The sequence below is a fragment of the Triplophysa rosa genome, linkage group LG21 (assembly GCF_024868665.1).
Source record: "Triplophysa rosa linkage group LG21, Trosa_1v2, whole genome shotgun sequence".
In the NCBI taxonomy this organism is placed as follows: domain Eukaryota; kingdom Metazoa; phylum Chordata; class Actinopteri; order Cypriniformes; family Nemacheilidae; genus Triplophysa; species Triplophysa rosa.
In genome coordinates, this window is record NC_079910.1 from 3,599,164 (window position 1) to 3,625,327 (window position 26,164).

Sequence of the window (26,164 nt, forward strand, 5' to 3'; positions counted from 1 at the left end):
GTTATGATTCGATTTTGATGGGTTTCGATTATGTTGTTTATGTAGTTTGTGGACCTTTATGTATTACATCGTTACCCAGCGTCTAACGGGAACTACGTTGCATCTAATCCCGTTTTGAAGCTGTTGTTTACGTTAGCGGTTTTCGCTATTGTAGTAACGTTATTTACTTTGTCCTATAACATGTTCTCACTGGTGTATGAGATATAATTTAATTGGAATTGTTCTAAGAGCTTCTGGTTTGTGCGCGTTCATGCGTTTTGGAGGAGGCGTGGCTTTGGATGGCGATTCGCATGGAGGGTGGGATCATGATTTCAGTGTTAGCATTCTAAAGTTAGCATCTTACCAAATCACCTATCCTGCCTTTAATTTATGTTATTTTTTTGAGCATTTTGTCACAGAATGAACCTAACCTGTCCATTAAAAGACTAGCCAACATTTGCAATTTAAACAAGTTTGAGCTTTCCTGTAGCTCAGCGGTTAGAACATGGCGCTAGCAATCCCGGGGATTGCACATAGTCAGAAACAAATGTGTAGTATCATGTAATGTAAGTCGCTTTGGCTTCTGCCAAACGCATAAATGTAAATGTAAGTTTGATAACTTTTGATAAATAAACATTACAGCCTGATCTCACAGGAATGTGTAACTAGTACAAATTAATACATAGTGAATAGAAAAATAAACAATAATGCAATCACTGGTGGAAAAGCAGATTTCTACCAAATTAAAGTGAATGAAAATTCTGTCATCATTTATTCACCCTCATGTCATTTTAAATCTGTATGACTCGGTTTCTTCTGCAGAACACAAAAGAAGATATTTTGAAGAATGTTGATAACCAAACAACGGTAGTACCCATTCATTTCTATTGTATGGACACAAAACTAATGCAAGTTGTTTGCTTATCAACATTCTTCAACATATGTGTTCTGCAGAAGAAAGAAAGTCATACAGGTTTGAAATTACAAGAGAGTGAGTAAATGATGACAGAACTTTTATTTTTGGGTGAACTGTCCCTTTAAATTTATATATAGACACCTTGTAAAAATAGATAAAAATAGTGAGATTGTGTTGGGCATTGACAAAAAATAAAACATATTGTTTATATTAAAAACAAAAAACAAAGTGGATAACAACAAATGCACTTGAATCGCTATTTTTCTACTTTTTAAAGGTTATTTTAACATTCTTTGTGAACTTCACACCGACACATGGTGTGGTTAGGCCGTTACGTGAATGAGCAATTACGCAAATGAAACGACAGCCAAACATCTTTCAGCTTCTGTGTGCTTAGAAAGACAGACGACCAATGAGGGAAGTGAAATCAAAGTGTCGCCGTTTGCTTTTAATTTCTCAGCACCAAAGCGATCCCTCAGCTCACAGCAGTGCCACGCTCCCCCACCCGCTCCAACCCGTGACTCCAAGACAAGCGTCTGGCCCATAAAATACACATTAAATGAAAAGAGATTTAAGAAAGTAAAAAGCATTTACACAGACCAAGGCGGTGTTATATTAGCTCTACGCTTTGTTTTCCTTCTCTTAAATCGAGGCTAAAAACAGAAAGCCATGTTATTAAAATTCGTTTGAATGGGTCCATATGGTTATAAGTTTAAGACGGCCTAAATGAATGTTTTGGTGTAGAGGAACAATTTATACACCCCACCCCTTCTTACATACTCTCTTACACTTCCAACCAATTGTGTAGGCACATTTAAACCAAAACCTTTTTCAAAAGATAAAAACATCATCAAGACTCCTAAAAAATGGTAATATTAAGCAACTGTTATATCCAATATATACTATTCAGGCCCTTTTTTTCTGCAATATAGCTTTCCGTATGTACATTTGCTTGTATTTTCATATAATACCCAAATTACAAATGGCAAAAAACTGTAGAATACATGGTTTGGAATTTTGTATCCCACAATGCAATGCACTCAACTTGACCTTCCGTTTTTATTGGCAAAATAAAAAAAACTACAAATAATAATGGCCAATATTACACATTTGTGACCCTGGACAACAAAACCAGTCTTATGGGTCAATTTTTTGAAATTGAGATTTTACATAATCTGAAAGCTGAATAAATAAACTTTCTATAGATATATGAGTTGTTAGAATAGGACAATATCTGGCTGAGATACAACGGTTTAAAACTCGGGAATCTGAGAGCGCAAAAAAATCAAAATATTGAGAAAATCGCCTTTAAAGTTGTTAATCAGGGGCACTGTGGCAGACCATCCACTCACAAAAATAAAGTTTTGATATATTTAAGGTAGGAAATTTACAAAATATCTTCATGGAACATGATCTTTACTTAATATCCTAATGATGAAAAATCGATAATTTTGACCCACACAATGTATTTTTGTCTTTTACTAAAAATGTTCCCGTGCTACTTAAGACTGGTTTTGTGATCCAGGGTCACATTTGATCTTTTTTTACCAATCAGACCCCCCAAAAAAACATTTTTATACAAACGTTTGTTTGTTAGACCATCGTGTTAACAACACAAAGGTCATGGTTTTGAATTTCCAGACAATGACCAAGACACAAGAAGCCAGAAAGAATGCAGAGCGAGGATACTGACTGATGGGTCACAGTCTTGGGTCAGCGGACAGCCGGAACTGTTCAAATGAAGGAACGCATTACTGCACCAGTGGGCCAGATCCGTGTATCAGAATACAGTGACCACGGTGAGAATTTACCCTCTTCATACCATGAGACCACACGGATGCAGTATTACACGATGCTGCTGACACACACAAGACGTTTGGCATCACCAAAGTCAACTCTGTCTTACTGTAACTTCACTCAATATGTTTAAATGTGCATGTGTGAATATAAGCTAGAATGGAAAGTAAAATATTCAGTATATAATGATAGCTTCAAATTTTGTCTTAAACCATATGGTTTTTACATAGTGCTTTTGGTACTGGAGACGTCCTCTGCTTGTCCTTAATAGAGTACCTCAGAGATGACGTATTTTTGTAGGCCAACCTGGAAGTTAGCTCAGCGCTGGTTCCCTCAACCGAAAGCCTATGCATTTTTCCCATAGACTTTTGGAAGAACGCAAAAAATGTAATCTGTGATGTTCATGATGTTTACACGCTTTGTCTATCAAGATAATCTTTACAGATTAACACAATATTTGCTATTTTTGAATCCTAAATACAATCGGCAGAAGTAAAAAGCTAACGCAAGGCTATAAACAGACTACAATATGGTCGCTCGATATCAACGTCACCACCACCAAGCCTCGGACGTACAGTATGTAGTTGCTTTTAGCAACGTGTTAGCAGTGGCGTAACTTTGTTTTGAAAAGTGGTGGAGACAGAGATGACAAAAACAATACTTTAAATTGTATAATAACTTGTTGGGAATGTTTATCATATATAGTGGGCGGCCCGTCCATTGGCTACTCTGCTTTTCGACTCCAGCTCTCATAGTATGTGGTTCCTGTAACTGTCATTAGGGGAAGGTCGCTTGGCTGTTGTGGTGCATTGCACTTAAAAACTGTTTATTCCTATGACTATAAATGTCACTTGTTCATTGGTTTACGCGTTTTTGTGCTTGGACACTGGATGCACATGCAAGCGCATCGAGTGCGGATTATGAACATTCTCCACGAGTTTTAGATGTTAACGGCCCCTAAACAATACACACCTTCCGCAAGCATTTCTTAATTTCTTCCAAAAAGTGATGGCCCTGTTGAAAAAAACTGTATAAACTGAATTAGGTATGTTTTGGTGCTGGTTTGACCAGCTTAAACCAGCTAAGGACCAGCACATGACCTGATAAGGACCATCTTAAACCAGCACATGACCATCTGAAACCAGCACAAACCAGCATCAAAACATACCAAACCAGCATATGCTGTTTTTTTTTCAAAAGGGGGGGACATGTCCCACCTGCCCCACACGCAAATTATGCCTTAGAGGTTTGTTAACCACAGACCTTATTTCAGGCGATTTACCAAAACCCCATTCAAAAAACCCATAGACTTTTGGCGACCGAACCGGAAGTCCTAAAATGCTATCTCGCTTCAGGGGTTTGCATACAAAAATGCTTCATCTCTGAGGTACATTATGTGGAACATCTTGGACGCTTTTTTAAAACGAATACCAATTGGAACAACACCAGGATGAGAGAAATGACAGAATAGTCTTTTTCAGGTGAACTTTAAAAGACATTGCATCTTCTCCAAAGGCACACAGACATACACTCAAAACAGGAGATCACGACTTCTGTTTGCCATGCCAAAACCGAGTGAATCCACAGAAGCTGATGACAAATGTCTGTGGAGGGGCGTGGGATTTCCACGCTTGCGTTCTGAACAAACGAAAGTCATACTTGGTCACTGTGGAAACTTCCTCGAATGACTAACACTGAGAACCTTGGAACTAAACCTGTGGTTTACACACAGACTTGCGTTCCACATTTCTACAAGCACAATCACTTTCCATGAAAAAAGCAAAGTTTACTTAGGGGTTGCCTCGTAGAGTTTGTACACTCTGGGACAAAGTCACAAGGTCTCTGACATTCAAATGAAGACTTCTGAACCACAAAAATCTGCTTTTGGCTCTAAGTTTGATAAGCCCATCCTCGCTAAAAGAGCAACTAACGCCAATTTTCACAAGACGCATTCCACTTAGCGTGCGTTTCAACATGTAGCATCAGCTCATCGCCTAAAAACCAAACGCACACGTACACACCCACACCTGGACAATACTTTCTTATGAAGAAAAGTATGGATTTAATACACAACGATGTTCGAGACAGAATTCTGAAAGACCATCAATGGGTAAACCGAGATGTATTATGAAACCAAACAACAAACAAATCACGATTCTTCACTGTCTATAAGGAACTTTAAACCTGATGTCTATGAAACATTACACTAACAGAAAGTTGACGTACATCCATCAAATTACGAATGTAAAACAAACAAAAAAAAATTCGTTTCAAGCAGGCATAGAGTAAGACATGCTTTAACACGCTTTGGAATTATGGCTCGTAAAGTCAGTCGTCAACATTTAATATTCTGCTTAATGACTTAAGCAGAAATGTATGAGATAAAACAGCATTATTTTCCATATCCGTGTTATAAACAAAAACACATGCAGACAAGAGAACAAGTGAACGAATGTGAGCATGGAGAAGAAGAGAAGCGTGGAACTCACCAGCAGCTGCGTGTATTCAACTCAAAACTGTCAAGAGTCTGAGAGAGACAGAGAGAGAGAGAGAGAGAGAGAGAGACATATAAAGCGCTGCTCTGACGCAACGCTGCTATCCATAGCTTAAGGGGAGGATTTGAAAGAGACGCAGAAGGGGGGGGGGGGAAGGAAGTGAAAGGAGAGGGACGCTAGTCAATATTAATTTCTCTTTAGGGTGCAGGGAAGAGAGAAGAGACTGGTGCATTGTGGGATAGTGCTACAAATGAAAGCAAATAAGAAGAAAAAACACAGACATAAAATAAATATTCTTTTAATATTTATTTTCTATTATTTATTTAATATTCTTTCTCATAAATGAATTATTCTTTTGATAAAAGAAACATTTTGATAACATTTCGATAAAAGAAAGTCGAAAAGGCTGTTTTGGGAAAATTAGAAAAAACGTTCAACTTTAAAGGAGTAGTTCACTATAAGTTAAAATTTCATGCAAATTCACTTACCATTGTCATACAAAGCTTTCCAGTGTTCTTATCCATATAATGGACTTCAACGGGGGGCTGTTGCTTAGGGTCCAAATTTCAGTTTCATTGCAGCTTCAAAAGGCTCTACACGACACCAGCCAATGAATAACGGTGTTGTCTAGTGAACCGATTAGTCATTTCATGAAAACTAAAAAATTATATAGTTTTAAACATAAATATATGGAAGCCTATTATATGGAGAAAAACCATGGAGAGCTTTCCTCATAAGCCTCAATTTGTTTTCGACAGGAAGAATTAAACACACGGACGGCTTGTATGACATGTGGGTGAGTGAATTATGAAATTTAAATTTATAGTGAACTACTACTTTAAATGAGAAACGAATATATATTTGTTTTAAACGAAGCACACTTTCAACAAATTTCAATTGATTTTGCAAATTTTTTTTAGGAAAATCACATTACAGTATTTTGCCAATAGTTTATCTTCATACTGTAGCCAGAATACTCTCATGCATATTTGACTTAAAAATGCCATTTTTACAGCAATTAAAATATCTTTTTCCAAATATGCACATGCATTACAAAATAATGGCATAATACAATATATATGTATAAATAAGAATAAAAGTAATATCTCACTGCACCTTAAAATTGCTGGCAGAGTAAAATAGGTTTACTGAAGGTTGTTTTAAGGTGAGTGTAAACATTTCCAATTAAGTTTGAGTTTTAAGAGTGTAAAAAAGTCACACAAAAGCCATTAACAATGTACCATTACGTGTTATATATTATACCATAGAGTACATCCATAATCAGCAAAACACAAAAAAACACATTATTTTTTATATGATATTTTGTTGCTAAATGCATTTTTTCCAGGTGGACTACACCAGAGATCGCAACCTACTTTAAAAAATGCTGACAAAATATCCGCCCTGTTCTATCCCCAGTCCAGACCTGCATGTACCGTTACGATAACAGGTTTAAACTCTTCCAGCGACTCATCATAAGCCATACAATCCACACAATTTAGCTTCCTCACGCACCAACACAACCGGCACACATGCATCCCATAATAACCAAGAAAAGTAGGCGAGACAGAACATTAATTTAGAAAAACAAATGACGATGGAGACGGCAAACAAACCCTAAAGAAATAACCTTAAGCCCATGACATCACCTGCAGCGGGTCAGAGTCGCATGTAGATCCGCATGTATCCATGTTGCTCTTTGAATCACACCGATGTTCTCTCTTCTCGTTCTTCCTGCAGTCTGTGCCAGGATTTGCTGGACCGCTGCACTTTCAATCTAATAACTCTGTAAGCCTGTCTGTCTGTGTGTGTTTGGTCAAGGGCAGGTATGTTATATGAGACGCTTAATGCTTCTATCCCCTGGAAAATATCTGTGTGTCATTTCATCAAGCGTGGGTGTTGTTTGTACCCCCGAGCTGTGCTTGTGGGACTATTTAAATGCCAGCGTAAGCATAGATGTGTGTTTGGGGGGGGTAGGGGCATTAGATTTAATCATGTCGACAGTACTGTATATTACTTTGGACTGTTTACCACCATCATGCCCTATATATACGAAATACGTAAACTGTGCCATCTTTTCATCTCAATCTGATTGTTTAGCTATGATGAAGATCAGCACTTTCTCATCAAATGTGTCTTATCTCCTTCACCTCCCTAGATATAGAGTTTCACGTGAAGCTTATCTGAATATCAATTCATGTGAATCCTGTTCTTGAGGAAGAGAAAAACATATCTGGCAATCCCTTAAATGTGTGAAAACTGATTTTTTTGGCACATCACGTTAACTACTTCCACTAATAATATTAAACACTTTATAAAACATAGCCATCTGGAATACTTGACTCTGATTGGTCAAATATTTTTGACTGCATAACTGCATAATGTTGTCCCATGCAATCAATAATCTACATGCATCTTCTCGCATAATGAAATATAACAACCATCAAAAAATAAATCAATTGAATTCTTTGAAAAATATGGCCCGTCAGTCAAAAAGAACAGAGGTAAATCCTTCTGAAACCCCAAACAGATGACAGCATAGCTTTAGTTTACAGAGATTTACCACGGTACATCATAAATCACCACTCCCTCAACAAAATCATCCCTGTACAGAAGTGCTTTGTTTTGTTGTTGCATCAGCATGATGTTTTTATGGATTTGGCGGCCAGGGTGCAAAATTGCAATAAAATGAAATTACTTCGACAAGAAGAGAAAGGTTTTGAAATTCTGACGTTTGTGGTTTTAGATAAACAAAAACTCAGGGTGAAATGGACATTCTGCTCATAGAATAACAACAGCCCTTGCAAAATCTGGAAGATATTTATAACTTTTGCTTTTTAAGTTATAAGTCTTATGGCAATTTGTAACTATTTTGCAAGGTGGCTAATTTGTATACATTTTTATGATCTCATTTTTATGTTTTTAGTATGATCTGCGTATGCACCACTGACAGGTCTGGTGCTTCATTGTTGTTTTTGCCAATTATGTGTATGATTCACATTTGAATGAACAAATTCATACGAATTAGCCACCTTGCAAATTCCTGCGAGACCAGACTGTACATCCCATAAGACAAACTAATGAATTTGCAAATTATGCTATTCTAGTTTACATACCAGAGGTCCTTAAAATGATCTGTTAACCCTGTTGGGGGATAGTTCACCCCAGAATAAAAAAATCTGTCATCATTTACTCACCCTAAGTTTGTTCCAGACATGTTTAAACTGTTCCTTTGCTGAACACAAAGTAAGATATTTGAAGAATGTCAGTAACCAATTAGATCTTATCCTGCATTAGATTCCATAGTAGGGAATTTTTGGGTGACCTATCCCTTTAAGCATCAGTCTTTTGTGATGGTCTTATTAAATGCTTATGAAAAAAAGTTTAAATATTGTTTTACATTCCCTTATAAGAGCAATAAGAAAACGCACACAAAAACCTGAGGTTATCATAAATTTTAACATGAAAGTGATTAATATCAGTTATGCAACATCTTTAAGGCACAAATATAAAAATGCAGACCTCTCACACTTAAAAACATAATAAATATAATACAGATTCTGCAGCACAAAAAATTACACATTGGACCTTTAAAGTGAACTCCACGTTTTATCAGTTTGTGTGTTTCCAGAGAATTGAAACAATGTGGACAAAAATGCTCAAGTTCCACAGGCACCAAAACAAAACTCACTGTACCTTTAGCATTAAACTACACTAAGCTCCACTTAAGTCTTTCATAATTAGCTTTGTAAATAAGAGAGCGAACTTGTGTGTGTGTTGGGGGAATAGCATCCCTCAGCAGGACCCTCCATCATCACCCCCCGCCGTCTCCCTGAATTAAATGAGACTATATTTAAAGAGGCAGACAGCAGCAATACAATTATCTGAGGGGTTCAGCTGCTCCGAGCAAAGCAATCGTGAAGATGTAGCACGAGTGCCTCTATGCAGCTGACATACATCTGAACACTAAATGGCCCTTCTTGTCAAAACATGATTCATTTACACAGGTCAGCCGTGATGTGGCTTATATATAGAATAAATAATATATAGAATATTGTTTTGGTTTGATTCACCTGTGCATTTAACAACACCGTAAACGTCAGAATATTTTGACAATGTGATATTTGTGTATTGTTTTGTAATTTTTTTAATGGCTAAAGTTTCATTTACATACAAAAGCTTGTTTTTAATTTCATTTAATATGAATTATAATTTACTTTTAAACTTCTTTACAGCCATTTCTGTTTAGAACATAAAAATATAGGTTACTTAATTTTTAACATGTCATTTTTTTGTCATTTTATTGTGCATTTACTAATTTTGTCTTACATTCCATATCAGCAACAAAGGCTATATTTTCATGGGAAACATAGAATATTATAACTTAGACTAAACATTAAAACACTACGAATAAAGAACATCATATAAACTAATTCAAGCATGCTTACAACAATATAAAACTAAAATAAAAAGTTAAGCAACATAGATAAACAAATATATATTAAAGTATTGGGTTGAAGTCGAATGGCAGTTTGTATTACATGCCAAAACATACCCAACAGATCAACTTACAAATCATTATTATAAGCTAACGGTTAGGAATTTGAGTATGTAACACTTCGGTTTTTGTTGTACTTGCTCAATAACTAATAACAAAAAAGATTCAGACAGCAGATTTTAGATTTTCAAATTTTAGACACCTAAAACCTATACAAAACTGAACGCTCGAAATAAAAGTAATGGCATTTTTTTTCCCCACAAGACTTCCTCATGAAAGTCACAGATCTCAACAAGCCCATAACACAAACATTTAGACATCTTGCTATATATTTGCACCTATTCACAGAGCTCGACATAAGCATTAGGTATCCATTTCGGAGAAACCAATATTACGCAACACCTTGTTCCCAGGAAAATACCTAACAGAGGGAAAGGTGAAAAATACTTCCTCCTGAGACAACTGGTGTTAACTGGAACTATTACTGTGATGTGAATCTGGATGAATATACTAATTATAGTGTCAGATTTGATCAGATGTTGGTGTCTTACTGTAAACTACGGATGCTTCACCATTTATCCGAAAGCCCTCATCTTTACGAAGTCAGAACCGTCGTCATATCCGTTGCATAAAACCTTTCGCAAACGTGCAGTTTCTGTGATGGATGATAGACTGATGACCAGAGGTCTCACGCACCAATCAGAGACACTCTGTGCACTCTCCATTGAAAAGTCATTATCCTATTTTAACCGGCAGACGTTTGCGCCCTGCCCACATCCACCCTCACCACACACTCTCCCACAGCTCCACGGCCATTACGCAACAGTGAAATCATCCGCTCGCGAGACATTACCTCGTCCCTTCGAGCCGAGTTTATGCTTTTGGTGGTTATTTAATGGCAAAACAATCTGTGGGGAAAAATCGGTAGGAAATTGACAATGATGGGGTGCAGACCCAAACCGCTCAGACGGCGTTTGAGAAGCGAAAACACACACTGAATTTGGAGAGTGCAAAACCATGCGTGCAAAGAGAAGAAAAATCAGCTACACTTTCAAGGATTTTGACGTCTGAATAGCTGATCAAATCTGTGGCCACAAGCCATTTTCAGCGTCTCTTACATTCTTACATTTAAAGCACAATCGCTAAAATGATCAAAACCACAAAACGACTACGATAAACTTGCTAGTTGAACTTGCAAACGCAGTTATTGGATCAACCAACCCTGACTCCATAATGAAAAGTCATAAGAAAACAGGACGTCCAATACGACCCAAACAGGCCGATGGCCAAATCTTACAGCTCATAATGGCTCTTAAAGGTTCATTTATAAAAAAGAAGCTGTTGCAGTAACCATGAACTGCGGTTACCCAGAGATACCCATAAATCACACGAGTAATGAAAAGCTAAATATTTATGGGCCGTTTGGAAAAGGACGCAAAATAAGAAACGGCGGGCAAATGAGACGACAATGTGCTCCATCACTCAACGGCAAGACTCGGGAAAGATTAACGTCGGAGTAAAGAAACATGAGGGAAATTTTAAATGATCTAGAAAAAGTGGACAGGGCCCTTTCCCTGGTGGAAACTTTAGAGTTGAGTAAGCGTGCGGCTGAATGATGGAAGATTCATTTGTGACACAAGAAGACGATGTGTTATAAAGAAAAGGAGGGCCGATATCTGATCCTTTAGCGTGTTTGACACACATCCAGATGAATGCAGGGCGCTCAGCTGTTTATCTTTGGTGGGGTAGTGTTCTCTGGCGAAGCACACCTTGCCCGGTGCTGTCTGGTCCTGTTGGGTAGTGAATCGAGGTAATTGGCTCAGAGCGACAGAAGCATGCTCGGACTGGCCCATCTGTTCACGGAAACAGACGACGCAGACTATTTCATTTCTTAAAGTGCATTAGGCAATTCAGAAGCATTCATGTTTTTCTCATTAAAACGAAAAGTCAAAAGACTTCACAAAATGTTTTAAAGGGCTTTGGAAAATATCCATGTTTTTACAGTAAAAGTTCAAAAAGTATGATTATAGTTATGATGACTATAGTTTTACTACAAATATCATGGTTAAACTATGGTTATTGTGGTGAAATTATAGCAAGTACGTGGTTAATATGGTTTTACTACAAATTATGGTTACTATAATTAGACCATGGTTGAACTAATGGACACTTTCTTTAAAAGGTGCTGTGTGTCATTTTTTGGAGGATCTATTGACAGAAATGCCATATTATACACATAACTAGGCCTTCGGAGGTGTTTAAAGACCTTACATGATGAAGCTTTATGTTTTTATTGCCTTAGAATGAGCTATTTCTATCGACATACACCGCTTTCCTTTTCATGTAATTCGCCATGTTGTGTCTGCGAGGAACCTGGGGGTGATGTTCGACGACCACATCGCAGCAACCTCTCGAACTTGCAGGTATGTGCTTTACAACATCAGGAAAATCAGGCCGTTCCTGTCGGAGCATGCCTCTCAGCTGCTAGTCCAAGCTCTGGTCATATCAAGACTGGACTACTGCAATTCTCTACTGGCCGGCCTTCCAACCAATGCAGTCAAGCCCTTGCAAATGATCCAGAATGCAGCTGCACGTCTAGTTTTCAATCAGCCTAAAAGAACCCATGTAAATATTTATATGCTCTCCTACTTGTAAGTCGCTTTGGATAAAAGCGTCTGCCAAATGAATAAATGTAATTTAATGTGTCAGCCTCCGCAGTGCTTTGAAAGGGAGGGGGAGGGCAATTCACAACCCCACCACTAGATGCCACTAAATTTCAAACACTGGACCTTTAGAGGAATAAATTAAACATAGCAGACTGCAAATAAGACATTTCTTATTTGATAACCAAAAACATTTGTGATGCTACATTTAGGAATTTACGGTGGCCGGGAAGTGCAATACAAAACAACAATTTGCAAATCTAACAACATACAAATCTGAAAACACAATACCAAATCTAAAAACAAACCGTAACACACCAAAACAATTTCGGAAACAAACAAACAACTCTGAAAACGCAACGACAAATAAGAGGTATTCTGAATAGTTCCTGCTGATTGGACGAGACTCCTGTCAGTCAAAAGATCCAGGAAGTAACACGGTGTCTAACTTGGAATATGTTCAATGTTACTTTAATGAAGCATATGCAACTACTGATTGCACCTAAACTTCATTACAAACTGGAAAAATAAGCAGAAGAGCCCGTCTGCACCTTCAGCAACCGGCAAATATCCATCTTTCCATCTAAGCCTGTTAAAAAAACTACAGTATACCACACTTGCATTTAACAAACACCACAGCGCTTTCACACAGTTGTGAAAAAGCTCTTTCTGAAACTGTATTTCCAAAACATTGTGCATGTAATGTGTAGTCAGCAGTGTTAGACACTATAAATAAATACAATCCACTTAAAACCAGTATGAAGGGCTGAGCTCATTGTGCAACAGAAGTCACGGAGTCAGGGATGAGACACAAGTTATGATTCAGTGCTCTGCCCTGTCGTGTATTCAGCCTATGATTTATCATCCACAGGGTCTAAAGCAAGGGTTCCCAAAGTAGGGGTCGGGAGGGGGGGAGTCGCAAGGCCGCGAGGGTGGGTTGCAAGATCATTTCCAGAAATCATTTTTTCATTATTAGGAATATCGTATTTAACCAATAAGTGTATCAAAACATACAAATATTAGTTATGTTAAAAATAAAACCATGCAAATAAAAAGCCATCAGCCTTTGGAACCCCCCCTCGATCGTGACCCCTGAGGTGATTACGTCACATTAGCAGCCGCATTAGGTTAGGTGCAGCAAGTCAATTTACGGCACCACGTTAAACAGTCCCATATGTGCACGCAGATTCTTTTTCAAGATTTAAGTTTAGGATATTTTATTCACTCGAATCAGTTTGATGAAATTTGACCATCTGTAGTAATAGTTCATGGTTTATGTATAACAACAAGTAAAATAATGAGTAAATAACTATAAAGTCATATTATGTTAGACTGTGTTCTTTTGTGTTGTCATTATACACATGTTTGGAAAGACCTAATAAGTGTGCAGTTGCGCGCAATGTTTGTATCCTATACCCACCTCTGAGGATAGTGGGGGTCTCGAGTCCCTGGCACTGTTATTTTGGGGGTCGTGGGCTGAAAAGTTTGGGAAACCCGGGTCTAAAGGACAATAGAGTAATAGAAAAGCGTATCTATATATATGATTACAAACTATAATTGGTAGGTTTTATTTGTCTACGAGGCTTTAAAAAAGATGTTGCATGCTTCAAAAATGCTTCTGTAACAAACTATAGCATCACATTGCTAAGCCATGGCATTGCTATGCGGTTGCTAAGGTTGAGCATCTTGACTAAAGCAAACAACACTGATGTGCTGTCAGGTTTGCACAGATCTGACTGAAGAACATGTGCCCAAAACACACGCGCACACACACACACATACTGCCACGCCATGTCTCTCTGTCTCCACCTAGTGGTCAGGATGTGCTACTGTCCACTGAAGAATAATAAAGTAGCAAAAATAAAGCCTGAAATAAAAGTCCCGCCCTCACATCACTGTTTTGACAACACCCTAAAAAAACAGGTCCTGACATAACCAATGGCGTGAGCCTGGGGCGGGATCGCTCTTTGTGTGACCAACACATTATTTGAAAACATTGTCAATATTTTTACTGAAATTAAATACAGTATGTCACTCAAAAGGAATCCAAATTGGTATTTTGAATTACAATGAACCACCTGACTATAAAGGCCAAGACTTACATGTAATAATCAGTCATGTTATATCGTTGCTTATGAATACATGACCAGGAATTAAAGCAATGACGAGTCACCAGAAAGGTGACCACAAAACGATATAAATCCCCCATGCACGCTTGCAAGGTTCTCCGTAATCCCTTACGTAACCACAGCCCGAGACCTCTGGCGCCAGACAAGGACGACCATCGCGGAGGTTTTCCTGCAGGATGACCCCCTACTGTGGCCCTGGTCCCATAATCTCAAACCCTAATGTGCTCCCTTACAAACCTGAGATATCACAGAGACACTGTCCACTGTAACCAGCAGCCTTCATGCTTATAGTAATCTTATAGATGTATGGAAGACACCTTTAATTACCTTAAAAAAAGACGACTGCAGACAGCTTTCTGTTGCATTTCCTCCTTATCCTAAAATAAAATCACCTGACTTCTGTTCTCAGAATAGAGAGGGCATGTAAACAGTTCTTGCTGACAGAAAACCAACGTAGGACATTTTTAAAACTGAAAGATGCTCAGTTCACCCTTAAAACAATTCTGTCATGACCCATGAAACACAAAAGAAGATATTTTGAGAAATGTTTCAGTGGTTTTGTGTCGATACAGTGGAAGTCATTGGGGTCACTGTTGTTTGGTTATCAACTTTCTTCAAAACATCATCTTCGGGTTTGGACATGAGATTGAGTAAACAATGAAAGAATTGTCATTTTTAGTCGAACTATCCCTTTACCTCCATCTTTCGGTGGTAAAGTACAAGTTCAGCTATTTTCATAACAGCGCACTTGGTTTCCAGGAACGCTCTTGGTAGACGGGAAAGAGGAACCTGTAAAAACCAAGTAAAAACCTGCAATGCAAGGACACTCTGAGAATGGACCTTTGTTCTGCGCTTTCCAGTCATTCTCCTCATACAGAGAACATCAGCTTATGAAGGGGAATTTACTTCACAGTCTGATGGCTAGAGAGATGACCTCACATCCCGGCAGGACTCGAGGGCTCCAGATGATGCTTACAACCACACGACCCTCCACCGAGAGGCAGACAGAGAGCAGAGAGCTCGCGTGATCTTTAGAAAGCGCTCGGCTGTTTAGAGAGGTCACTAAGTGGTCTGATCTTACCTTTGTGGCTTGACGGTGGTCCATGCAGTCTGGATGCTGACACAACACATGCTCCTCTTCCTGAGCGGCCTTCTCATCTACAACATTAAACACATGAAAACAGCATTTTAAAGATCTTGATGATCGAGATATGAGCTGTACATTTTCTAAACAAACTCTAAATAACACTATTCAGTTCTACATGTCGATTAAATGCATTTGGCAGACATCTTATGTGTGCATTGCTATGCCGTTACTAAGGTGTTCCAACTGGGTTTAAGTGTGTTGTTAGGTGGTCAATGGAGGTCACCGATTTATCATCCTCCAGGCATCTAAACTGAATGTTGATGGAGGAAGCGATGAAACGGAAGTGGCAATAAAAAACCAGGGTTCAGTATCAGTTTTGCTTAATTCCAAACTGGGGTTAAATGTGTTTCTCATTACCACATGATGTTAAACTAAAATAAGAGATCACTCCATTAACAACAAAAAAAACAATGGCACTTGTTTAAATGTTAATTTGCTGTTTTATGTCTCTGTTAGTTTTTTAAGAGAGTAACAGTTACATTTGGCAATTCCGTGTTAAAATCGACTCAACACTTTCTATTCAACTAAAACTTGCCTTATCTTACAGATAAATATTTTTTAGGAAATTTCCAGACATCTTTGCCACCTGGAGATCTGGGGGTTTAATCATTTAAAGGTCCAGCGTGTAATTTTTTGGAGTATCTATTGACAGAAATGGAATATCATATACATATGTCTTCAGAGGTGTATAAAGACCTAACATAATGAAGCGTTGTTTTTATTACCTTAGAATGAGCTATTTTTATCTACATACACCCTTACATGGAATTCACTTTGTTTCTATAGTAGCCCTAAACAGACAAACTGCTCTACAGAGCACGTTTCGTAAATATGTAATCTCCTTCAGCAAAGAAGCGGAAATGCACCTACATCTTAGTCCTGTGTCAGCCACCGTAGTGCTTCGAAAGGGAGGGGTGAGAGGTGGAGTGAGCCGTTGGTTGCAATTCGCAATCTCACCAATAGATGCCACTAAATTCTCCACATGGCTACTTTAAGGTATGTAAATATTAAAACGATAAAGTAAAATGTCCAGCAATCCTTAGACATCTCAGATGTACAGTAATAAAGTGAGGTGTCTAGAATTAAAAAACGATCAAAGCACGTGACGCAACACTGTCTGGCCACAACATCCGCAGCCTGCTTTGATTCCCACTTCTTTGCCTTTTTGTTTACTTATTTAACCTTTTTAACTTCCTCCTGACTGTTTCACCTCCTTCAAATCCTGTATGACTTTCTTTCTTCTGCAGAACACGAAAAATGTTTTGAAGAACGTAGGTAACCAAACAACACCGAACCCCATTGACTACCATTATATGAACCCAAAACCACTATTAGATACCACTATAGATATTTCTCAAAATATTTTATTTTATTTTATTTTATTTTACAAGAGCCATGAGAGTGATTAAAATGATTTTTGGGTGAACTATCCCTTTAAGTACGCAAGGCTGATTCTTACATGAACAACCCCCTCTAATAATCATGAGAATGAGTGAAGCACAAGACAAATGAGTTCTCAGACCCAAAGTCCCACAAGTGTGTGGTCTTATCAGACTGTACCTCAAACGAGACCACACAGCAAGGACTCTCTACCTGGACTGTACCGGGACATCCTTACCATGTATAGGCAGAGTGGACGTTTCTAAGAGCGTGTTTACATGTAGCTTTTGTACAGGATTTTATGGGGAATGTGAAGAATGCTTTAGATGTGAATTTATCCCTCTGTACCTCAGAGACGGTTGTCATGCTTTTGGATTTGTCTGAATTGTGGTAGTGTACTCGTGCATTGCTCTGGAGACTAAACCCTTGTCAGCCATGGCAGACGGCAGCAGTCTATAAGGTGGTCTACGTATAAGGTGTGTCACAGCCTGTCAGACAGAAAGGGACAGGGCTCTAGACTAACACTTGAGAGAGGTGGCACTGGTGCTACCAAGTTATTCAGTTGGTGGCACCAGCCCTTAATTTGGTAGCACCAGAGTCGTGGGGTGAGTGAGAAAAAAGAATCACTAAAACTTCATTAAAATGTATTTAATACATTAATAAGTCAATTAGAAATTAATACAAATCATGGTTTATGATTGAATTATTTGTATTGTATATGTAAACTTTCAACACTTTACCATATTTAAAGCACATCTTTCTTAAAGCTACTTTCTTCCTTTATTTGTTGTGAACAACTCATATAAGACAACACAATTCCTTTAATATCAGTGAGTGTTTTGGGGCCCGTCCGTTGTTGTTTGATGAACATTATAAACAGAGTTCTTTATTATGCTGCTGCCCCTTTAAGAGCTCGCGCAATATACTGAAACACACATGCGTTTTGTTTCCCAACTGTTTGGTCACGAAACTGAATACCTTTACAAGGTTTCTTGTTCATATGGGAATTTTGACGTTATTTTGTGTTTATATGTATGTTTAAGAGTAAGAAGGCGTGAAAGAGAACTCTGTGTAGTATTTTGTGCTCTGACTCTCGCATATCTCAAACAACCCGCGAGACCTCAAGGCTTTTAGTGATTATTCTTCATGAAAGCTGCATTGATACACGTTTGGCTTCTATCAATAGCGACTTACAAATAAATGGTATTTAGTATGATGTATAACGTTTTGTATGCTTTGCAGTATTGTTAGAGAGCTTTATACAATAGTTTAGTGCTTAAAGTTTAAACACATGTTTCCTGCATTAGCTTCACATGCATGCAATACTCGCAACACATTTCGTTATCTCTGCTGTTTTGTACCTTAGCCGGGGAAATTCTTGTATTCTGCATATTTATTTCAGTTGCAAGATTGAGCGCTTTAAGGAGGGGAGACGAAAATTTGTGACTGAATGCGCCGCTTGCACAATATAACATTTCTGCGCATTAAATTTATAATACTCAAAAATATATTGATCAGTTTGGCAGTCGCACCGGTGCGACCATTAAGAAAAACTTGTCGCACTGGCAGGAAAAATAGTCGCAAAATGCGACCATTTAGTCGCAGTCTAGAGCCCTGTAAAGGGTTTACAGCATTAAATGCCAAAACAGAACAATCAGGACAGGGAGATCAGTTTTAGCTATAAACAAAGAAACAACTAAAAAATAAATAATTAAAAACTTATAATAATTTAATAATTCTATACGTTCTAGTATTACATACTGTAGATTTTATTAATCATCTATGCTTTTTATGAGACACTACTCTGTTTTTAAAATCTTATCTTGTGGTGTTTGGAAAAGTAGACTGAAATGGCTTTATTTAAAGCACAAGCACATTCCTAAAAGAGAGACCAAAAACTCCACTAGGAAGACAATAGGCCGCTACTCAATGCTAATAAAATAAAATAAAATAAAAAACAATAAAAAATAAAATAATAAAATAAAAAAGAATAATACATTTAATTGAATGAATGAATAAGCCAAAATGTTCAATATTTCTAACAGGTACCCGAAGGTTAATTTTGGACATTTTCTATTGCATAATGTTAAACAGGATGGAGGTGTACTAAAGCAAATAGATCAAGAATAGAGGGATGATTTTTGTAAAAACAGCACTGAAATTATATACAGAATAAAAAGCAACATATGAAGAAGGCCAGTTGTGTGTATGTGTATTGTTCTGGCTTCAAAACAAATAGCTAAATGATTCTGTTAGTACCTGTTCAAAGTTTAAAAGAGGTTTGTGTAAGAGAATCCACCCTTACCATAGACATCATAGATAACTTCCAAAGAGGACGACCACGAGATCCGATCCATCCCTAGATGTGTCAGAGAGGATGGGAGGGGCTCGAGCTCATACGCTCCCCGTTTCCTCCAGTACATAAACATTGTAATTCACAAAGCTGTAAATCCTAACTTAAAAAATAAGCACCCCACTAACTGATCTTAGAAAGCTGCTTTCAAAGAAATAACATCCAGTCACACGATAAACAAACACTCTTTGTTGTCTGCAGTAAACACAGAGCTGGATCTATTCAATCTCCAACAATTCTCCATAAAGCAGACACCTGTGGTTACCTCATCTTCTCTTTCAATTAAACTTTCCTTTGATCCCGCTTCACCAGTTCCAAACCATAAAAGTGTGAAACTAGGTACGCCAAAACTTGTCCCGTGTTCCAAACCCGAGCAAATCCTGGCTCCCATTTCCCAGCGACCGAATAAATCACGATTGAAAACATATGACTGATTCCTTCAAACAGTATTTCAAACAAGTGTCAGGCAGTTCCCAACTTTTCAAACATTATTTAATCCTTCCAAAACCAGATTTTTAATAATGTCCCTCCTTGATTGGAAAGACGACGGTGCTTCTACATCATCTTCATCTCGGGAGACCATTCAAGTCAAACTGGCACATTGCAAGTCCCTGCAAGCATTTTGGGCAAGGGTACCGGTTGATGGGTGTTCGACCCACACTATCAGACAAACGTTGCATTCATACAGAGGTAAAGTGCATGCTGGGATTGACAGACCGGACCAGTATGGTAGAAACAAAGATCTCTTGCAAAGCCTTCCTACACAGACTGTGAACTTTGTCTATGATTTGCACAAACAGTAAAAGCCAGACATTTTTCTGCATCGATTAGGAATCCCTTCCTCCTTTTTCTAGAAAGATTTATGCATTACGGCTGTGTGACCGCAATAACATCCACAAAGCGGTCAGCTGTTTCCGTGGATGGACGCCGGCCAGGCTCTGATAAGACTGTACATAACAAAGAAACCTCTACAGAAAGAAGAGGTGTATGCAAAGTCTGAATGACATCATACCCACACGCTCTTTAATCGCTTTTTATGAGTTTGTTTGAAACATGTCGAGGGAACACGTTGGCAGCGTCTTGGCCCTTCTCGTGTAGTGAAGAATTACTGTGAGAACATCCTGTGCTGGATATGGAAGGGAGGGATGATGTAGCGGGGCCATTCAGATGTCCAATTTTGGGATAAGAAATTAGAGGGTAAGGCTGGGGCAGGATCGCTCTTGGAGTCGTACATATGGTAGTAATTCCAACCCTGCTTTGAAGTTGCAGCTTTTTGAAATGAATCGACCCGCCATGTGCTGAAGAACCAGGCTCAGAGAAACCAATTTCATATTATAGGGGACTCAATGAATTTTGGGATTTTTCCTCTGCATCTTCAGAGTCTGTTAAATGTCAGAAGGAATTTAAGTGAACATGCACACTAGCAGATGTCTGTTAGATAATGTAGTAGAGTTTATGTGCAGAAGTGTGACCGGGCGGGACTGGTTGTGTTTTCTTCTGAGTGGAGGGTGTTGACAGGTGGAGAGCAATTTGATGGTCTCTGCATGCCAAAGCAGTGGAAAATAACAGATTAATCTATATTTAGACAGAAAGGCCAAGACATGTGCTATACTTAAATCTAAAATACTACAAATGCTTGAATATGTTATTAAACGTACAATAGAAGAGCTGTGGACCCTTCTATTAAAGAGTTAAAGAGATCCCCTAAAATGTATTTATTTACCCTCATGTCATTCAAAACCTTTATTCTGTGGAACACAAAAGATATTTTAAGAAGTGCCTTGGTGTTTTTTTTTTGTCCATACAATGGTAGTCAATTGGTTATTATAGTTTACTAAAACTGAAACTATCAAATATTAATATTGCTGCTGTCCTTCTGAAACCTTGTATCTCCATATTTTGTGATATTTATTTTTTGGCCTTGAATCATTATGATTAGTCAGCCTTTATGTTTGTCAATGGGTTTTGCAAATATCTTACCAATATAAAGTATTAAAAAGTTCTCAACACCGTATTTAACACATTTTTACTTTAAAAAGTATTAAATACTTGAATTTGCACATCCAAGGTTTCAGAAGTGACGATATATTGATATTATTAAAGAACTTGAACTTAACAATTATTAGAAATTTTGACTCAGCAATAAACTGAAATAAGTTTAAGCAGTAAGACACTAAATTTACTAACTGAAAATAATAAAAAATAAAATAAAATAAACTTTCATAGCAACATAAGAAATAAACAGATAAATAATAAAATGATAAAAGCACATGGGTAGCTGACAAATGTGTCTTATGGTGTGACAGCAAAAAAGGTGCAAACAAAGAAAATAAATCTCTCTTATGCTATTTTATATTATAAATACACAGTAAATATTAATCATTTTGAAATAAAATATTGTTAACAGTTTGTTTTCTACATTTTTGCTGTCACACCACAGGACACATGGCACTTTTTTGGAAATACCCAAATAACAGACATGCTAAAAATTAAACAAAAATTAACAAAAAACCTAAAAAATAAAAGTTGATGAATAAACCATACCATAAAGCTGAAAACAAAACCATAATCAGTCTACAATGGTGCGACATTGTTTGTTTACCAATGTTCTTCTAAACATGTTCTGCAGTCAAACAGGTTTGAAGGGACATGCGATGAAATCAATTTTATTTTTAAGTGATCTTCATCTTAAATATTTGAAAGTTTATACACAGCTTTTAAACCATACGAAGCAACACAGGGCCGGATTTCTGCTACCTCATACCTGCGGGAGGACCATGAAAATAACTGATATGCCTCTTATCTAAACCCTGTTTTTCGAAATCCCCAAATGTTACGTTTACCGCAACAGCATGCGGTATTTAGTGACATAATGAAAAGCTAGAGCGTCTTTCTCTGTGCACAAGCAGATATTAGAGAGCTCATCCCTGGCAGAGACATGGTCATTAACACAACTGAGATCCTCCTAAGACTTAAGCTGATGGTGAGGAGTCACGCTGGCCTTACTAAACTTTACAACAGTATCAGCGGTAGGACATAAAGCATGATCTAAGGCCCTTTCACCATATATAGAGTATATTATTTACACACACATACATTGTACTGTATGTAATACAGTATTACACATGTGACATTTTGGCTCATTGCTTTCATCTAAAACCCTCATGTCTAGATAATATCCTTCAGATATCCTCCTATTTGTTTTCTGGCTCTTTGTTCCTTCAGTAGTACAACATTCATTATCAAAATTAATATTACTTATCACAGCTGGAGCCTGAACTGACGCACCGCACATTCCACCTCCAGGCTGAGGAATCACTCAAGTCGACTCTGGCTGTGTGCACACGTAAATTACTGCTAACCACAATCATTCCACGAGCCTAATCGCTGGACAAGCACTTAAATCAAGGGCAGGACCCGGACGAAGAAGAATATGCTAATAGCGGAGCCTTAGGCTTTACTGGTGCATGATAAAAGTGAGCGGAAAGCTGGACAGAGAGGAGGATGATGGGAAAGGGGATTGTTGGCCTGTAGAGGCAACCGCTGTGAGGGACTACTCATTACATCATCTCAGGACTTGAAAAGCGGAAAGCATTAATGTGTGTGTGTGTGTGTGTGGGGGGGGGGGACGGGGGGATTGTGTCTGGCTTTTACAGGTACGGACATGAAGCAGAGTACAGTAGGTTAACCCTACAGCGTTCCATGTAATCGATTACATTATTGTGAATCTGACAAGCTCATCAGATAATTTTATAGTATTTACATCTAAAAAACCTTACAGTAAGTGAACAAAGCACAAACAGACATGGGAAAGAAATCAGGGGGAATTAAAACCCTTTGACACAACTGATAATAAGCTTAAAGCAGAGGGATTTGACAGTACTGTTAAGGGGAGAATTAAAGGATGAGGAACCCATTTAAAACACAGTCTTCTCTAACAGAGATGCGATGACAAATTTAAAGGGATAGTTCACACATAAATGAAAATTCTTCATCATTTATTCACCTTCATTATATTTCAACCTGAATGAATTTTCTTTCTTCTGCAGAACACAAAAGATATTTTGAAGAATGTCGGTAACCAAACAACATTAACTCCCATTGACTTCCATATAAACACAAATCCACAATATTATTTCTCAAAATATCTTTGTTTGTGTTCCACAGAAGAAAGAGACAGATAGGCGTTTTGAACATCATGATGGGTTAATAAATGATGACTGAGTGAACTGTGCCTTTAAAGGGGTCATATGACACGGCTAAAACAAATATTATCATTTGTTTTAGATGTAACGCAATGTGTATACACGATTTAAGGTTCAAAAACGCTGTATTTTCCACATACCGAGCATGTTTGTATCTCCTCTTTGCCCCGCTTCTCTGAAATTTTACAAATTGATTTTTTACAAAGCTCATCGCTGTGAAAAGCTAGGTGTGCTATGATTGGCCAGTTAACCAGTGCGTAGTGATTGGTCGAATGCTTTCAAGGTTCCAAAGCAATTGTACTGACAGGTACACCCCCCTTATTTGCGTATACATTTGGGCGGTGTTAGTGAAATCATACCACGAACTGACGTAGATTTGTGGGGGTGTGGTTACAAGAGGTGTTTCAGGCAGGTCTGGGTGAGCATTCGCTTTTACATAGAATGCATCTTCTGTTCCGATACTTAAATTTTTGCAATTTTACGTGTCAAATACATGCATGGGCAACTTATAACACATCAAAGACACAGAAAAACACGTGTTCGAGCCATATGACCCCCTTTAAGGTACCTAAAGAGAAGAGAAAGCATGCATCTAAAATGAATGGAAACAATCAGTTAGATACAACAACCAATCAAACTTAAGCAAGCCTGAAGGTGTTTCCGAGAAATCAACTACACACAAGATGCTATGACATCAAACACGTGTATTTTAGGAAAGCTTGAGTGGACTATAGTAACTTTAGCTTCTGGCGTACCACACACCCTTTAGTTCAGGCTTTCTATAAATAAACATTCAGACTTAAAGACTTATTGTGTTGTGATTGCAGAGGTAAATGTAATGACGCAGAAAATGTTTAAATAGATCATAAAGCCCATTATAAACGTGTGTCTATCAATCTGTAAATGCAGAAGTACAAGGCTTTTTTTTAATAAATACATAAACGAGTTCATTTTTACATTAATAAACAAGCAACGAGCAAGCAACACATCATCACATTAAACCCTTCGTATTTTGTACATTATGCACGTACACGCCGATTGCCAACAAAACACAGACGTATGACTTAGTTTGTAACTACATCTATAAGTTTCAAGCGATCTCCAAATCCAGCGTTATATCCAGCGTTTATATAACATCCATCACTGAAAGACACACCTAAACTGTGGCAAGAGTAACGAGCTGCAGCGCAGCCCATCTTGACACAGTGCAGATAATCTTGATGGTAAGCGGGTCTCGCTCGTCGGTTGGCTCGTGGGCGGGCTCTTTCTTTCGCCTTGCCGTGCTTTTCCGGGAGAATGGCCAATAAAAGGAATAGGATCCCTCTTACGAAACAGGGATCCAGACTTATAAAAAACTTTCCGAAAGTTGGATTGCTGGGGAAGTGTATCAAGTACAGAAATACTACGCCATATGACCAACTCCTTTTTTAACAAGACCATGTTAAGCATGAGAAGCCAGCACGTTTAACAGTGTGAAGAAGTCAGAATGCATGACAAAGCATGATACCCGATCTTTAAGTAACAAACTTTGTGTCAATACAGCAACTAACTAGAACAATCTAGCATCCATATTCAATGATTCAGAAAGCCTTAGCAACCGCAAAACAGCCGCACACATTATCCTACTGTCACACTGAACCGGCGTATTTACATAGACAAGCACCTCTTAAATTTATGAATTCATGAATCTACATCACAACAGGCCACTTAACAATTTGTCTGATCCATAACCAAGACTCTCCACAGGCTGTTTTGTTCTGAAACGGTATGAATTGTAGATGTACAACCATATTTAAATGATCTAAAACTGCATCGTAATTAACTCACGTTGGCACCATCAGTGATGCACAAAAATAAAGGCTTTGTTATTAATTCATATGAATGACTTCAAAAACAGACCTGGCACATGCAGAAAAGCACACACGTGTCGTGCACAAAAAAAATAGCTGAAATATATGAATGTCACTCAGTATATTTCAAAAGGTCCGTAAACAAATATTACTGTATGCTAACGTATGGAATGTCAAACCAATACTATTGACTTCACCTGCTGTCTCTACAGAAGTAGTGTGATTAAACCAAAATTGAAATACATTTTTTGTTTATAGTAAAATGGCACAAAATTCAATATAAACACCAGCAAGCCAAGACATGTTTCAGAAATGCAGTTCTGAAGTATTGCCAACATACGTTAATGTTTGACATTGAATTTAGACAGCGTAAGCATCTTTACATCTCAGCTAAAAATGTATTGTTTGCTTTTGATGCAGGTAAATATCATTAGAGAGAAAAGAAAACTTACTGAGACGGAGCCGGATGCCCAGCCAACTTCTAGGCGGTGATTTGTGAAGAATTGGATGCATAGTCCACTTGTTGGGTACCATTGTGTCTGATTTTACTCCACTTCTGCGTTGAGGTAGAAATCCACCCGAAATCAGCTGGCTGAGGGTTCACCAGTGGTCAGATGTGCCTCCTAACATGATGGTTGGAGAATGAACAGTATAGTCTTTGTCTGTAGACACTACCTTATTTCCCTAAATGTAATGTCAATGAGTATACATAACAAGTCACTCCCCAACTTTGAAAAAAAGTCTTATTCTCA

General features: G+C 37.9%; 1 protein-coding gene across 4 annotated transcripts in view; it reads right to left on the minus strand.

Moving 5' to 3' along the window:
- The window catches only part of plekhg5b (pleckstrin homology domain containing, family G (with RhoGef domain) member 5b), a 53,509-nt gene extending 27,548 nt beyond the window's left edge, over positions 1 to 25,961 (minus strand). Inside the window, exons 1-2 of one of the 4 annotated variants that reach the window (XM_057319099.1) lie at positions 25,865 to 25,961; positions 15,559 to 15,635 (exon numbers count right to left, since the gene is read on the minus strand). In XM_057319099.1, the coding sequence (XP_057175082.1) occupies positions 15,559 to 15,635; positions 25,865 to 25,946 (159 nt within the window). In that variant the 5' untranslated portion in view covers positions 25,947 to 25,961. Of the gene's footprint in view, positions 1 to 5,181; positions 5,272 to 6,836; positions 6,994 to 15,558; positions 15,636 to 19,309; positions 19,449 to 25,864 lie in introns of those variants that run through there. The other 3 variants (XM_057319098.1, XM_057319102.1, XM_057319103.1) reach the window with 3 other exon arrangements.
- Positions 25,962 to 26,164: the final 203 nt, after the last annotated feature.